The following is a 16,379-nucleotide window of genomic DNA, read 5'->3' on the forward strand; positions in this document are numbered from 1 at the left end:
TTTCTTGAATTGGGAGCATGCAGATGATAAGATCGTCGATTTTTTTTTTTTGCTTCTCCGAAGCTGATATGCTGATCAAAAAAATTATATAATATTTGATTTGATATTAATTATTCATATAAACAAGATAATAATAGAAAATTTAATTCTTTTTACAATATTTTTGATTCAGGCCTGTTGATCAATATGAAAAAAAAATCCAATCTTGACCGCATGTGGCGCTCTAACGTCGCACCGTTTGGCGATCGCTTCGCATCGTGGTCGCCCTGTGGTCGCCTTGTCGCAACGGAGTCGCTGATAAACAGGCATTTACGACAAGTAACTACTGCATCCAGGACCACCATAACATAGCCATGGATTATAATATATGTGCTAGATTTGGAATATTTTTACTGGTATTTTATACCAATTTGTATATCTTGGATGCTCTTGAAGGTAAGATCTGAGTGTTTTCTACTGGTACGATGGAAATTTAAAACCAAAATCGTCAAGAAAGAGGTTTTCAACAGGCTTTATTTTACCAAACCTGTTCAACGTGATGTAAATGTCTACAGCCATGACAGCTGCTGTGGGGAAGTCGTGTGTTTGTGTAACGCCGTAGCTGCCGGCCAACTTTTCTCTCATGAAATGGGTAGTGAGATATGAAAACATTGTTTTAATATCGTTGGATGTTCCGCAAAATGATGGATTGTCGAAATGATTTATAAATCAGACAGCTACTTCGAAACAATGTTCTCTTCAGGCGAAGTGATTTTTGGATAATTTTTATGGTCGAGAACAGACAGAAATTGGAAGTTTTAAAAGGAGGTCACCGGCATCCGCGGCACCAAGCTTGAGGCTCTGTTTTTTTGAGTACCGGGTACTTGGCGACTATTTTGACAGCATTGGCGTTTTTATAATGAAGTTCATTGACAAAGTTCAAGTTATTTTTCTTATGATTTTTATAGCCTCAGCTCACATCTTGAATAGCGAGCAAAAATAACTTGTGAGAGAAAGTCAGCGCTGTTGTGTTATGCTAAATGTTGTAAAACTGAAGTGATGAAATGAATGTCAGCAAATGTCAACTTAATTTTAAAATTTTTTAATACCACGGTCATGATGGTAGGCCTATTTTTCAATATAATGAAAATATAACCAAGGAGCCTACATGTGATGTGGATATCGGTACCATGATTTACAGAATTAATTTTGTATTTTTTGCAGTCCATTTTCCTTGACTGGGATTTGTAACAGTAAAAGAGGCCCTACATTGTAGGCCTATGGCAAAAAACATGTGATGTTTGAGTTTGACCCAACTTTATAAACCACTTCATCAGTATTTGTACACACATGTCATGAAAGTTTTAAAATGAAAAAGTTTCTCAATTTAATTTGTGACAATTAAAAAAACCCATTTTGCTTTCATTCCATGTGAATTTATAGGTTTATCTTTTATCTTGTAAACTTTTTTGGGGGATTAAAAACAGAGCTTCCATTCCAATTTTAACTTTTAAAGTGCATAATATTTTATCCAATTTTTCCATATACATTTTATAGTACCGTATGGTAAGTTTTAATACCATGCATTGGTTTTGTTGCACTATCTGCAGCTATCATGGTTAGCTGTTTTGTTCCACATCTTAAAAATGTATCTAGGTTTCAGAAGTAAATAGTCCACTTCAGTTTTTGAAAACAAATTAAGGAAATTATTAAATGTATAAATTAGCAACTAGTCTGCAGCATTTGGTACTACCATAACAAAGTATCAAAGGAGTATATATTTTTATTATTAAAATATGCAGACTTTCCCCAATTGGGTTTACACAGAAGCTGGATTTCATGTAGAAATTAAACCCACTGCAGCCATACATGTAGTGCTTCAATGCTTTACAATGGCAGTGACAATACTATATACGGCATGCTGTGACCATGTAAAAATACTCTTCTCAGCTGGGCATTGGTGTCGGCCAGATCATCGGAATATTATGAGATATTTTAAATGTCAGGAAGGAAAATGGAGATGTTTTGGACAGTTTACTCATTGGGAAAATACACTGAAGCAAGCCTACAACATTACATGACACAAGCAATTTGTTACAGTGCAGTGGACTAGGGAAGAAAAGGTTGGGACCAGTACCAAAAGTTGCCTGTCTATATTTTAGAGCTTGATAAGACCAGGGGTCTCATATCCCAACGGTGTTGCTAGTCACACATCCAGGTGCAATGCCATGCAGCCTTGGTGTTCTGAAGGGCGAAAGCCCGGCCAATGAAAATTTCATCCGGGTTAGATGGGAAAGACCATTATAAATGTGCTGATGTAACAGAAATTTTAACTTTTTTCTATCTCGATTGTCAAATTTACCAGATTTTTCCCACAAACATGGGCTTTTTCCCCTTTTTGTACCTCGAGACCCCCTCCATTCAGAGCAAAGAATCGCTGTACATACTAAAAATTTCACAATTTTGGTTTGCCTTTTGCAGATATTACTTCCCCCCCTCCCAAAAATCTGGGGATGCCACTGCTGGAGACAAACAAATGAAACAATAGATGTTATAAATAGTTATGGTATGGTACGGTACATAATTTATTATTGCAAATTATGCAAATTGATAGCTTTTTTGAGAAAAGGTAAGAGATAAAAAATCAATAAAATTGTACCATATATATTAAGATCTGAAAGTGAAAAAACATACAAAAGTACCTACAAATCTGAAATAAAAGTGTGATGCATTAAAGAATTCACCATACACATTACAACTATTCTATAGCAAGTGTGGTGTGATTTTAAAGGCAGATGTTCCCAGACACACATGCAAGTTGTCATACATTAAAAAACATCTTGAAAAGGCTCAGTAGACCTGGTAATAATTAACAGATATTGAATTGTTGTCAACACTATTGTAGCACAAGTGTCTTAAACTGTGGTAACAAAAGAAAGTGTACGAATACAAGCATTTTAACGCCTCATCAAGCCAACCAAACACTGTTACTATGTCTATATTTGATAAAGCAATGATAGTCACTCCACAATTGAATTATATTCTTTGTTTTGTAGACAAAAACTTAAATTTTCCTTTGTCGTTTATTGATTCATTGCATTATTAGGCACGGATATTGTAGACATTCATAGAATTGTAGACAATTTGTTGAGCAACAAGTACGGTACTATTAAATGAAAATAGATCAGCCATAACAAAATTGCCAAATATTGGAAATAAGGTACAAATTTACTAGTGACACGCTGCATTTGAGTCGGTTATTGAATCGGTTTTGTTTAGCCTTTCCACATATTTTCACCTATTGTGAGGGCAAAACCTCAGTGGTTAAATGAAAATGGTTGAAATGGGTAAATTAAATAAACCAAAGTAGCCATACTAGCCACTAGACAGATATGTTGTATATGATGACAGTTCCATTTATTGCTAAATATTATTTAAAATTTGGGATTTATACATGACTAAATCACACCCCCATCCCACACAAAAATTACCAAAGCTATAAAATATTAAAAATAATAAAGTACAGGAAATAATTAGAATACATTCTACACAATGCAAAACAAGAATGGATTCAGAAAAGAATATTTATCAGTTTGAATGCAGGTACAAAATGAACCAGACTAAACATTAAAAGAAACATAAATGGACAAACGCTATAAATGCAGCTTTTAATTAAATCTACCGATGATTTTTTTGAAAAGTTTGCTTTTTAAAAAACACAAATTTAAACACATGCCACTCACAGTTGTTCACATATCATACATTATACATTATACATTATTACATTGTAGCTTCTACATGTACACATTTAAAAAAAGCGACTGAAATTTTTTTTTACTAAAAACTGCAATATAATAGCCTCAATATCATATCATGATCACTACATTAGTACCCTGTCCTCAACCAAGTATCTCTCTCATGTAACGCACACCATTTCCCATTCATGCAAACGCGGTATGTTCTATAATTTCATTTTAATCGCATAAATGCTAAAAGGACCATCTCACAAGGGATTCCATGATTGACAGCGATTGGGTTATCCCAATCATGTATCCCACTACAAGTATAGCATTGCACACAACCCCTTGTATTATTACGCCGGATTAGACAAATCAATGAACCATGTGATGGTTATGTGTACTAAATCACTTTATTTCTACATGTAGGTGCAGAACATTTTTAGTTAGTGAATAACATTTTGGTAGGTTTGCATTTCTACACATACTTTTGGTGATCAAGTCATTACATGATCATTCGAACATTCCCATGTAGGCCTATATGTCACATGAGCAACATTTGGAAAATCATAATGTGACTCCCAATAAATTTGAAGATACATGTAGGACCAAAATAGAATTGGTTGCATGCATTTTTGGTTTTAGAACTTTTTCTGTTGGACATGTTGGACAATGAGTTTGTCTGCCACAGTGAAATTTTGTACTTTTTGAGAACATTTTTACTTATGCATGTAGGGATTCGTGAATAAATAATAAAAATTATGGTTTACACATTACAGTACTACTTCAGTGTACATGTGAGCACAGGGTGTACTGTACAGTACTTTTTAAAAATGTATGAACTATAACACGATGCTGTTCGGAGTTCTCCTATATTTTGTACACTATACATCATTTACATGTACATTCAAAAATTCAAGCACCTACCGGTTTTGTTGTTCACCCGGTCAAGCACGTGCCAAAGGCAATAAATCGCATGGTAGTGCAAGCAAATTTGGTATTTTTCTTTGTGGTATAAAAGTCTGACCCAAAATAATGGGGTTCTTAAGAAACGATTTTAATGCAGAGTGGTTTGTGTTTAAAATAAAGTTTGTTACCAGGGCTTTTTGTTGGAAAGATTTTGTACAACAACAGATTTAATGCGTATATGTACGGGTACATGTGTGACTTAATTTTGTAGGATGTTTTGTACTGCCAAAGTTGAATGAGGTGTCAAATTATTTAAAGTGGCAATTTGAATATTCAAATTCACCATTTTACTCATTTGTCTTTCACATTTTTATTCACCATAAAACCATAAATATGAGCCCAAATTGTAGGCCTATAGTTCAAAAAAATTTTGGCCTCAGTTGTTGGGTACATGTATGAGGTTTCATATCAATCATACCCAATCTATTCAGAGGTCATTATGTAACTGTACTAACATATTGGGCTTAAAGAACTGTTTACTTACAGATGAGCATAATGTCAACACAAGATGGTAATTTTAATATAAGCAGTTTAGATTACCACAGGCTCTAGCCATCTTTAATTTGGTTGTATCCATGCCTACAAAATGGTCACAACCAAACCAGGTATAAATTGAAAATCGTACCCTCCATCTACCTACCAGAACACATCAAATAGCCTTATGCATCAAATAAGCCAAGTATAACTAAACTAGCCAGTGTATCCCCACAAGGTAGATTGAAAATTGGCATTTAGCACATTCATTAGTCCTGAATAGCATGAATTCATAACGCATAATGCTTCCCTACGCCCGAGACATGCTTTTCTTCTTGCTCACGAGCGAAGACGAGGAGGAGGGCTTGGTTTTTTTCTCGGTATCTATCTTTTATACATGGGGTTTTAATATTATTGGTATCTAAAGCGCCTGAGTCGGTAGTTAGCTGTTTTGCTGGAAGACTAAATTTGCACTTTGCATTAGAGTAAATTTAATCTGATTTGTGTGCAAGCTTTATATGATAACCACACTCCCACTACCTTTTGGTGGAATATATAGGTTGTTTTGTGGTGCATTTATTTTATGAGCAGTTGCAAGCTATATTTAGGCGTTAGGCTAATGAAAGTCAATGTTATGTTTAGCGTAACATTTTTTTCAAACCACAATGAGGCAACTTTTTCATTATTCATTATTCATTATTTTGAAACGTTTCATTAATTACAAAATAGCAGCCACTTCATCAACACTTGTCGCACTATATACCCTCCAATATTCTATTAAAACAACTCTAATCAACAGTAGGCCTTTTTTGAAGGCATATGAACCAACACATTTGTATTAAAAATATTGTTCACCATCCAGGTATTTATACCAGCTTTCTTACCAGTTAAAAGGCCATAAATTGTTAAATGACTGTCCACATTATTGGTCCCAAACCAGCCCTCCTTGGGGTAATGGCCAATTATAGTTCAATTTGATAACAGAATCTTGTTTTTAGTTCTTTTTATGTTGGAATAGGTTGATTTATCATTGGCATTTGTGCTTGTGTCCCCACTGGAAACTAATTGTGTACAAAGTACAAAATAATGAACTGTTTTGGGATTTTGGCATCACAAACGCGGCCAGAAAATCCAAACGCGGGCGGGTGACGCTAAACATAACATTGACTTTCATTAGCCTTATTATCACAGATTAAAAGCGCTAATTTTGTGTAATTTGTAACGGAAGAGAAATGAATTAATTTTGCTCTGAAATATTATTTGGTATATCGCATTTGGAAATAAAGTAATCATAAAATCCGCAACCATTGCATTTTTTGGGAAAGTTGTATCAAATTGAAAGGCCTCTCACAGGGGGGGCAAGACTTCACAGTTGCCCCCCCTGGCTACACCACTGCCCCAGCCCCCTGAATATCTCCTCATGACAGTCAAAACAAAATGGAAACACAATAGGCAGCAACTTATTTTTAAGGGAAGAATTTTGCCCATTTTTTTATGCACAGCTATATAGGCCTACTGCTTTCACATAAAAACTAAATACAGTCCAAAACATTATTTATATTTATATGATAATTTATTGAATTTCTCTGACCCATTTGCCCATGAATCATTCATTGCAACATTTCTGTTGGTTGTTTCATGATATGCATGTACATGACACTTGCAAATTATGAACTACTTGCGATAGTGCATGTAGAGTGCATTAATCCTTACAGAGATGTTTTGATCATACATGAATAAAATAAATCTGAAGATGACCCCTAATATATTCTGTTGCTTTACTTAAAGTAAATACGAAATGTAATTGAGTTTATACATGTACTATGTTTGTATTCACCTTCACCATATGCTTTCAGGCATTTTAATTGTATGAAAAAGGTGTTGTAGCAGAAAGAAATATGGCTTTACATGTAATACTGCGACGGTGTTTGTTTTAAAAATGGATTTAAAAATGTTATATACATGCATCTTGTAGTTGTAGTGGTGCATAACTGCATATACATGATACAGTCTATGATAGAAGCTAGCTGAGGCATTCGTACATAATGATGAATCGGCATTAATTTAGACCAAAATTTAGGTGGTCAATTAAAATAGGAGTCATTTGGGCTAAGTAACATGCCTTTGCTTAGTATTATTTACAATAATTTTGGGGAATTATTTTTGGCAAACATTATCATTAATGTGTGTATTCCTGGAAGCTCAGGATAACTTTTTCATAAGAAGTGAAATATTCCCTGCCTCTAGCCATCTACATTTTACTTTAGAACACAAATTTTATATACCGGTATGTATTTTTAAGGGTGGCATAATTGCATCAAAACATCTGCCCCTGTATAGAAAGTTGTCTCTAGTTTAAAAAGCTTATAAATACTCTAAGAAGAGGTGAAATTGATTTCAACATTTGAATTGCCATTATTGTTATGGGAGTATATGGCCACCCATAACTGAAAATCATAAAGAATAACATAAATTAGGTACAAATCGAGCACAGATCATAAACTAGCATTAAGCAGTGGATTTACCCTATATTCCACATGCTACAAGAGATAAGTCATGGGTATAATTCTCTTGTATAGAAAAGCCATTGCAACAAGAATAATACACAACTTTAATCTTCCCCATCATTCATATCCGATCTTTAAGGAGTAAGAACACAATAGAAACCCTTTTGTGAAGTGCTTGTATTATCAGCATATTATCGGAAATATGTGATGTATTACACATTTTGTTCATGCAATTTTAATGGGTTAGTTGTACTACTGGAATAGGAAATCCATATTTGGAGCCACGTTGCCTTGTCATGTAAAAGTGCAGTATGCGTTAATAAATAACATGGATACTTGTTTTTACTTGGGAAATATGTTTATTTCCTGGCAAGAGAGATACATTTCCCTGCAACTTGACATGATTTCCTGCTATTTCTTATGTATTTCTTTATCCATAAGAAAAGCAAAATTTCCTCCCAAATGACCAAATTTCCCTTCAAGGAGATTGCTGAATTGCCTATTTTTTCCAGGCCTGCTTGGGGTGTATGTGTTTTTGGATCAGTTTACTCTGGAAGAAAGATATATACATTTATTTTAAGTCGCTCCATGTCAAATGCAGACGACAAGTTTCAAATTTTCTTTAAAATTACAACAACAACAACAACAACAACAAAAAAAAATCAGAATTTTACATTTTCATGATCATATTTGGAATCAGCATGAAAAATGCATTAGAATGAGTACAAACAAACCCAGTATTGGACTTGGTCCAGTTCTTTTTGTTGACATTTTGAGAAAATCAGTCAAAACTTTTTTTTTGATGTTGAAGGCTACAAAATAATTTATTGCCAGCACATAAAGCAGTTTATAGCAGTTTACATTCAGGGATGTGAGAGTTCCTCTTTTGAGCTGATTTCCTCTTTTTCTGTTGCCGAAATTTATGTGTTTTCTTTTATTTTCAGCCCATATTTGGCAATTTTGTCCCGGTTTTATGCTGTTTTTCAGATTCTTGGAGTAATTTTTCTCTTTTTTGTTTTGGTCTGTGGCCTCTCATACTCCTGTATACAAGCAGAAACTTTTTTTTTTTTGCCTTGGAACTCTGCTTGAAATAAAAGAGAACAGCTGTTGTTAGGTTTGGTTTAGGTTGGTCATTGGCACTGTGTAGGCAGGGCCTGGAATGATTGTGTGGGGAGGAATTATCAGTCCAGGATTATCTGTAGAGACTCATCTTAAAATGTAATGAGTGTGTGTTATTGTTGGAAGTATGATGACTTCATCGGATTATAATGAGGTTTGAATACCAAATGGTGTCATAATGTGGAAGTTATTTTAGTAATCATTAGCGTGGTTAGTGTTACATGTATGTTTTGTTGAAAAGGGAATAGGGATTAATGAATTGTAATGATGACCTGTCTGTCATTCTGTGTGGTTTTGAAGAAATAAAAGGAAGATGGGACAAAGTAAATAAAGAATAAGAATACTGGTTAATCTTAAAGTGACTTATATATTGCGAATTTTGTTATTTAAAGATTTGAGAAAAAAAAGTTTTTGTATTCGTACATGAAACAAGCCAAGACGGATATTCACAATCTCAATTCTTGTTTTTTCAAATCATTTAGATAAAAATTTAATTTGATGTTATGAATAAAACATGTACATCACTATCATAATAAACATGTTTCGATGAATTCAGAGAAGATGAGAATGCATTATAACTGGCACAGTGGCAGAAATGAGAAAATGTGACAAAAAGAAATTGTGATTCTTATTCTTGAAGTAAAATGCACAAACCAGTTGTGACTGTGTTGAGGTTAAATTTGATACATTTTCCTGAACAGAGCCATATATAGCATTGCATTCAAAACAAAATTTCAGAGAAAAATCAATTTCAAACCCAAAGCTAATTAATTACTTTGTCCAAACTGAGTTGCAACATATTTTTGTCATTACGAACAAACACCAATGTATGATTACCATAATCAATACTAAAATTGTCATTCATCATTTTGTGTGCATAATATTGTTGCAAGAGATGATGCATGGAGATGGGAGGAGTGTTTACTGTATCTCGTTACACCGGTGGTAGCAGGAGGATTATACATCAGAATTTTTAATTAGTGTAATTCTATTTCTGTGTAAATGAGCTGATTCACAGTTAGTGAGTGGGACGTGGATTTTTTTGCATGGATTTATATTCATGGTTTTGTAATTAAAAAAAAAAGAATTGTGAACGTCATAAAATTATGTAGAATGTATTTTTTGTAGAGTACATTTTGGAGATGATTCAGTAACTGGAATTTTTAACCATCATGTGGACAGTGTCGCCAAAAGACTATTTTAAAATCATTTTTAACAATAAATTAAATAATAAATATAAATAATAAATAAAAAATAAATAAAAACTCAACATACTTGAAATCTAGTGGTTTATGTGTGCTTGTACATAATGTGCATTGTATGTTTGCACTGTCTGCACAGTTGCAAATTCTTTTAAAGTCAAAAATGCAAAATAAAATGGTGATTTGGTTAGTTTTCAGACAAAAATCCCTCACTAAACACTTTTGCACTAGCTGTGATACATAATTTGGTTAAATACAAAATGATGATGCCAAATAGACACGATTTATTATGCAAATGAGATAGCTAAAGTAAAGATAGGCAGAGGGCATTATTTATGGTTGATTATAACTTTGAATAAATTGAATTTCTGACTGCCTTAGGGAGTTGTTTTTGAATTCATTATGGTGTTGTGATTATTAAATTAATGTCAAGTGCAAAAGGGTTGAGAATTGCAATAGGTTAATGGGAGGTATGTGGTTATGGAGCCCACAGTAAGAATTGTAGCAAGGGGCCCATTGTGAGGTGATTTAGATACCTGTTTGATTCTCTATGGATGTGTATTACGGTATTAAATTTGGTTTATTTTAAAAAGAGAATTTTCATATTTTTCTAAACTTGGTGTAAAGCACCCTTGGAGGATCCTGATCATCAATCTCTCTCTCATCTCTCTCCCCTCTCACTTCCCCCTCCTTCACCTTGGTTTCCTCCTCTATCGAAACATACATGTACATGTATTAAGCTTATCATCATCAGATCCTGATCATAACTCACCCTCTCTCCCCATCTCTCTCTCTCTTCCTCTTCCTCCTCCCACTTCACCCTGGATACTTTCCCTCCCCCGGGCTTCCTCCTCTTTGTGCCATGGATATTCTCTCTCTCTCTCCTCAACTCACTTCCTCCCCTCACTCCCTCCCTCTCCAGGTGCTAAACATGTAATGTTCATTGTAAGCTTATATCACATAGACTAGAAGATCCTGATCATCACTCTCCTCCTCTCTCCTCCTCCTCTTCCTCTTCCTCCTCCTCTCTCTCCCTTCCTCCTCTCTCCTCCTCTTCCTCTCCCTCCTCTCTCCATCTCTCCTCCCGGTCCCCCCTCACTATCTCCTCTCTCATGCTCTCATCCTCTCACTCTCAGTGTCCATGTATATTATCTTGAGTGTAAATACTGGATAACTGTGTAATAAATGCATCATGGCACTGTCATATTGTATTACATAGTATCTAGTGGATGAAGCAATAAAGGAGTGGAGAAAATAATATCATTTTAGTGTTGTGTAAAGCGCTGTTTACTCTTATAATAAAGTATGGCAGCTGTATGCATTCATGGGGCCTGAAGCAAAGAAAGTTGCGTTACATGGGACCGGTTGATTATTTTCTTGATTAGTTTTGGAGTGATGCAATGCATCCATGGGCGAGTTAATTATAATAAAAAGCAGTGAAAAAATGAAAACCACTCTTAAATTCTTGTGTCTTTTATCATCATTTATGTTATTTTATAAATCATTTTCAGACAAATTGGTAACATTGTTTTTTTCTTTCTTTTTCAGTAAATGTGTATAATACTTCATCATTTCCAACCTTGGGCTGGACAGTGTATCCGCAGTCATCTAGTGGCAGCACAAATAATGGGGTAAGTAGGATTTGAACCCCAGTACTCCCCCAGCAGTAGCGTACCAACCCGGGAGGGGGGAAGCAGGGCATGTCCGACCCGGCTCAAAGAAATACCAGAACAAAATTCACAAAAATTCACATTAAAATTACAACTTTGAGTGATTCTGGGAGCGGGAAAACTTGGTAATATTGTTCTATATGCCACTGCCAGTGCCTATCCAAAATGGTTATGGACACAAAAATATTCCAATAATCAATATCGTTAAAAACCACTATCAGTAAACAACAAAGCAGACATATAATCTTCATTCAAGAGCAGCTTAATTGCACATACATCACGTTCACATTATCTTCTTAAGGGTCGGCTCGTTCAATGTTCACATTATCTTCATATTAAGGGTCGGCTCGTTGACAATCTATAATTGATAAAACAGCTCACAAACAACACACTTAAGGACACCTACATGTACATGTACATGTACGGATCTACAGAGATGCTGTATCTTCGTAAGGCAAAATTTTAGTAATTTTTCACAATTTTTCCAGTTTTAAACAGTTTTGAAGTTTGTTTTAATATTCGCATTTACAAAGATCTGCACATTAAACCCTGTGGGTCAAAATAGGTTGCTTTTGCAGGTAAAATGTTTGGATCTGAAATTAACGATGAAAAACACAAAAATAAGAATCTTGTAAAAATATCCTGCTGTACACAGTGTTGAAGTGCTAAGAGAGTTACAGACCTCTCACTTGTGTGTGATAGGAATACATGTACGCACCTGACACGAAGTTGTGAAAAAAAATAAGAAAAGCTTTAACGGTTGATACCGTACAGCGTGTTCCATCAGGATCTCCTCTTGTGTGCGGAAATACACTGTGGTTATGATCGTGTACGCTTCTTCGCAAACTCTTACGGCACTTTGCATCTTCTTGTCTCGGTTTAAGAGCGAGCTGAGACGAGGGGAAACTCATGTTTTGCCTGAGAATTTGTTGTGGAGGGACGCCAGTGTGTCCATGATTGCCTTAGACTTGACTAAGTCTTCTAAAATAGGGTATGATCACAAGTATGATGGAGAAAATGTAGGGAGAATTCTGAACATCTTTTTACAATAATTGATTGAAGTTGAAGGATATACTTGGGGGGTACATGTATGCAGCATTTATTAAGCGTCATGTACACATGCAGCATACATGGATACAGAATTCTAACTGCATAAAGAGCAGAAAATTTGATCTTTCCACTGAATTTTGCACAAGTATATTAACTATAGTCCTCAGTCGAAGGAACATTATCTTATAATCATATGTCATGATAAGTAAGAAATATAAGTGCAAAAGTGATAAAAGAAATAAAAGTGATCTAAACATCTATTACAAACAATTTGGGATTATACAAAAAAATGTATGCCACAAGCAGATGTACATGCATACAAATGTATACTATAGATTGATAGAAGTCAAATCTGTTTTTCCATCTTCTTTATAAGTAAACACATCATGCACCGCCTCTAAGACGAGCAACTCAGAGCAAGGTAGCCTATCTAACAAGTTATAAAGCGAGTGAGCAAGTCAATCTTTGTCGTCCGAATTCAATCCAACAGCACGTAAAAGTAATTACTGGCCCGCAGGCCTTAGGCTGCCTTGGCTCACTACTTGTACAGTTCACTTCCAATATTATTCAATGCAAGTTCAACGTCAGCTAAATTGTGTTCGTGCGTGGTTTGGAAAATGCACGCATAGAATAGGATAGATTGGAGACTAACTTGTGGCTTTAGTGTGTGAGGCTAAGTCAGGGTTTTACATTATTATTCTTGTGGTTTTGGATTTTAAATAGTTTGTGATAGAAAATCAAAATTGTTTGTCCAAGGCACATTATTATGTTGAGGAGGTATAGGGTGCACAAAAAAATTGTTCAAGTGATGGTCAGTCTGTTGATTTCATTGCAGTGGATTTAAAGAATAAAAATAATATTTAAAAAAAAGAAGGAACAAAAAAGGAACACTTTCATAAAAAAGTGAGGCAATATAAATTAGCTCAGAAATTAGTTGCTAGTTATTTTAGAATTTGAGACAAAACTATGGTTTATTCAAAAATTCCTCGGCCATGTAACGATTTTGAATTTGATTCAGAAGTAAAATGTATCTGAACCTGTTACCAATGCTAGTGCTTCACTTGCCTCATCCTGGCATCTTCATTGTGATAGCATCATGAAGCAAATTGGTTGATCTGCTTGCATAAACCACATAAAATTGATCAGATATATTCTGTGACAGAGACTAATTACCCATCTTTCCCAATATGGGAATTGCTGTCTAATAGTAATCGGCGGCATTGCGGACAATAACATTGCCCTATGCAAGGATTTTGTACTTGATTTCCCTAGACCCAGAGGCAAAAATGGACGGAGAGGATACTACTGGTATTATGTATCTGCTTACATATCTAAAATTTGACAGCGAGAGCCGAGAGTGTAATGGAGGAAAAATAAAGAATTTTCAATTTAAGAGAATTTACAGTGGAAATTATGTTGCGGTGTCACACGGTATTGGGCTCAAATTACAGGATCGTTGCATTTTTCTATCAAATCCAATTTGATTCTTGCGAGGAGCATGTTACAATGTATTTCGGGATAAAAATGAACGGGCAAATGATATTAGAAGCAATTTTATCATCCATGTGATCAATAATATGATATCCACTGCATGTAAGCCACACTGTACATGTACATGTGTATGATATGTTTACATCCGAAGTTTTCATATGTATTACGCTTATAAACCCACATGTATTATATTACCGGTATATTATTTGGACAAGACAAACAAACAGAAACAAGAAGGGATATTTTGCATTTTAAGGATAGTTTAGTAATAATGACACTGTTTTTCTTTACTGGAGCACTTGCATTTTGTCTCTCAATTTAAATTGTTCAACACGATTTACAATCAAATTCCATACAGTTAATTTAATCAGTAAATAAGATATAAAAATAATTTAACATCAAATTAAACTCCCATCCCGCCAATGATCCACTCAAGAGTCAAACTGTGCATCTCTGACCTTATAACAACCTCATCATTACGACTCCACATTAATTTCTCTATATCTATAGCGTAACAACAAACGTCCAATATCACTCACGACTAAAAACAATTTCAGTCGAATTAATATTGATCATTTGGATGAAAATTACCATCTCATCGAGCCCTGGGAGGGAGTGGGTGTGGGGACTGCAGCGAGCATTAAATACTCTCATTTTCAATGTGTAGTTCATTAACCTCCTATTCAACAGTCACATCTCAAAATGTAACCTCAAGTTGTGGGATTGAGTTTTTGTACCCAACACATTCAAAGGTCAATGTATAACTGTACAAACATATTGGGGTTTATGAACTGTGTAATGACTATGAGCATGTTTTGGATTCTAGTGGGACTCAGTGCAGCAAGCACTATCTCTAGTAGTAGTGTGTACGACAGAATGGCGATGCTACAGTCATTTTTTTCAATACTTAGCTTTTCTAATCTATATTATTGTGGATGCACATTGAATTGTTCTAGATATAAAAAGTAATAACATATAAACCACAGAGGCTAATTATATTTTATTGAACTACAGATGTGAAGTGGATTTTAATGTGCAGTAGGTCATAGAACTTTTTTCGTTTGCTATTTGGAAATATTTTAAAGGTATTTTATGAATATGGAGCTGTTAATGGAGAAAATGCTAAAAAAACTTATGGGCAGTGGAAATGAAACTGTCCTTGTTATTCATTAAAACAAATAATGATGTCATGCAACCCTCAGCTGAGTAAAATGGTTAGCTGCATAAAACATATGAGTTAAATGCCCTAGTATTACCAGAAAAATAATAGTCCCAAAATTCCTACTGAATCAGCAAAATACTGTACCTTTAACAGCAAATATGCATGCTAATATTCCTAGCAGTGTAAATTGTAATTTCTAGTTTTCAAATTGTGGTTATTATATTTGTGATGATTAATTGTGATCATTTTGTGGCAATAAGATTAAATGGGCAGGTGTTCCTGGATCTAATTAAAAAAATTTACATAAATATTTCAAAGATGAGGTCATTGATCTTTCAACCATCCTCTTCAGATGTACATACGGACATTACGTATTATATTCAAGGTTCAACACATGCAAGATATTTTATGAGCACACCCCTATACACTCCTTCACACCCCACCCCTACATGTATGCCCCCCCCCCAAAAACTCACAACACACTAACTCTTCATTAAATTCATTAATAACACTACATCACAGTAGCCCAATCAGATGCACCCTCAAACAAGTACACAACAACCTTCCTTCAAACACACCCCACTCAACCCCCCCCCCAGCACTAGCACCCCCCACACACCCCAACACCCTGTCAACCCCGCATGTGGACCATTATGTGTAAATCACATGACACACATACAAAAGTCCTCCATTAAAACACCCCATCACATGCACACCCAACCCTCAAACACACACATACAACATGTACACACCCCACCCACATCCCATCATCCCACACACACCCTCAATAATTACTAACACCCCTACATGTACACCCCGATACACATGACACCGAAACCCTCCATTACAAAATCCATACAGGCAACCTCAGGAGCCCTAATCAACCCTCAAATATACACCCCACCCTCGCACACCCCACCCTCTCACACCCCACCCCATACATGAGGACCATTATGCATACATGTACATGTACACATACAATCACAGCTTACGCACAACAAAATATCATGGACATCCAT

At 35.1% G+C, this 16,379-nt stretch overlaps 1 protein-coding gene across 1 annotated transcript in view; it reads left to right on the plus strand.

Moving 5' to 3' along the window:
* The first annotated feature begins 293 nt into the window (after positions 1–293).
* Positions 294–16,379, plus strand: part of LOC140157067 (ephrin type-B receptor 2-like) — a 393,532-nt gene continuing 377,446 nt past the window's right edge. Inside the window, 2 exon segments of the mRNA XM_072180133.1 lie at positions 294–435; positions 11,536–11,618. Of these exon segments, the coding sequence (XP_072036234.1) occupies positions 354–435; positions 11,536–11,618 (165 nt within the window). The 5' untranslated portion in view covers positions 294–353.

Source organism: Amphiura filiformis, chromosome 7 (assembly GCF_039555335.1).
Source record: "Amphiura filiformis chromosome 7, Afil_fr2py, whole genome shotgun sequence".
Classification (NCBI taxonomy): Eukaryota; Metazoa; Echinodermata; class Ophiuroidea; order Amphilepidida; family Amphiuridae; genus Amphiura; species Amphiura filiformis.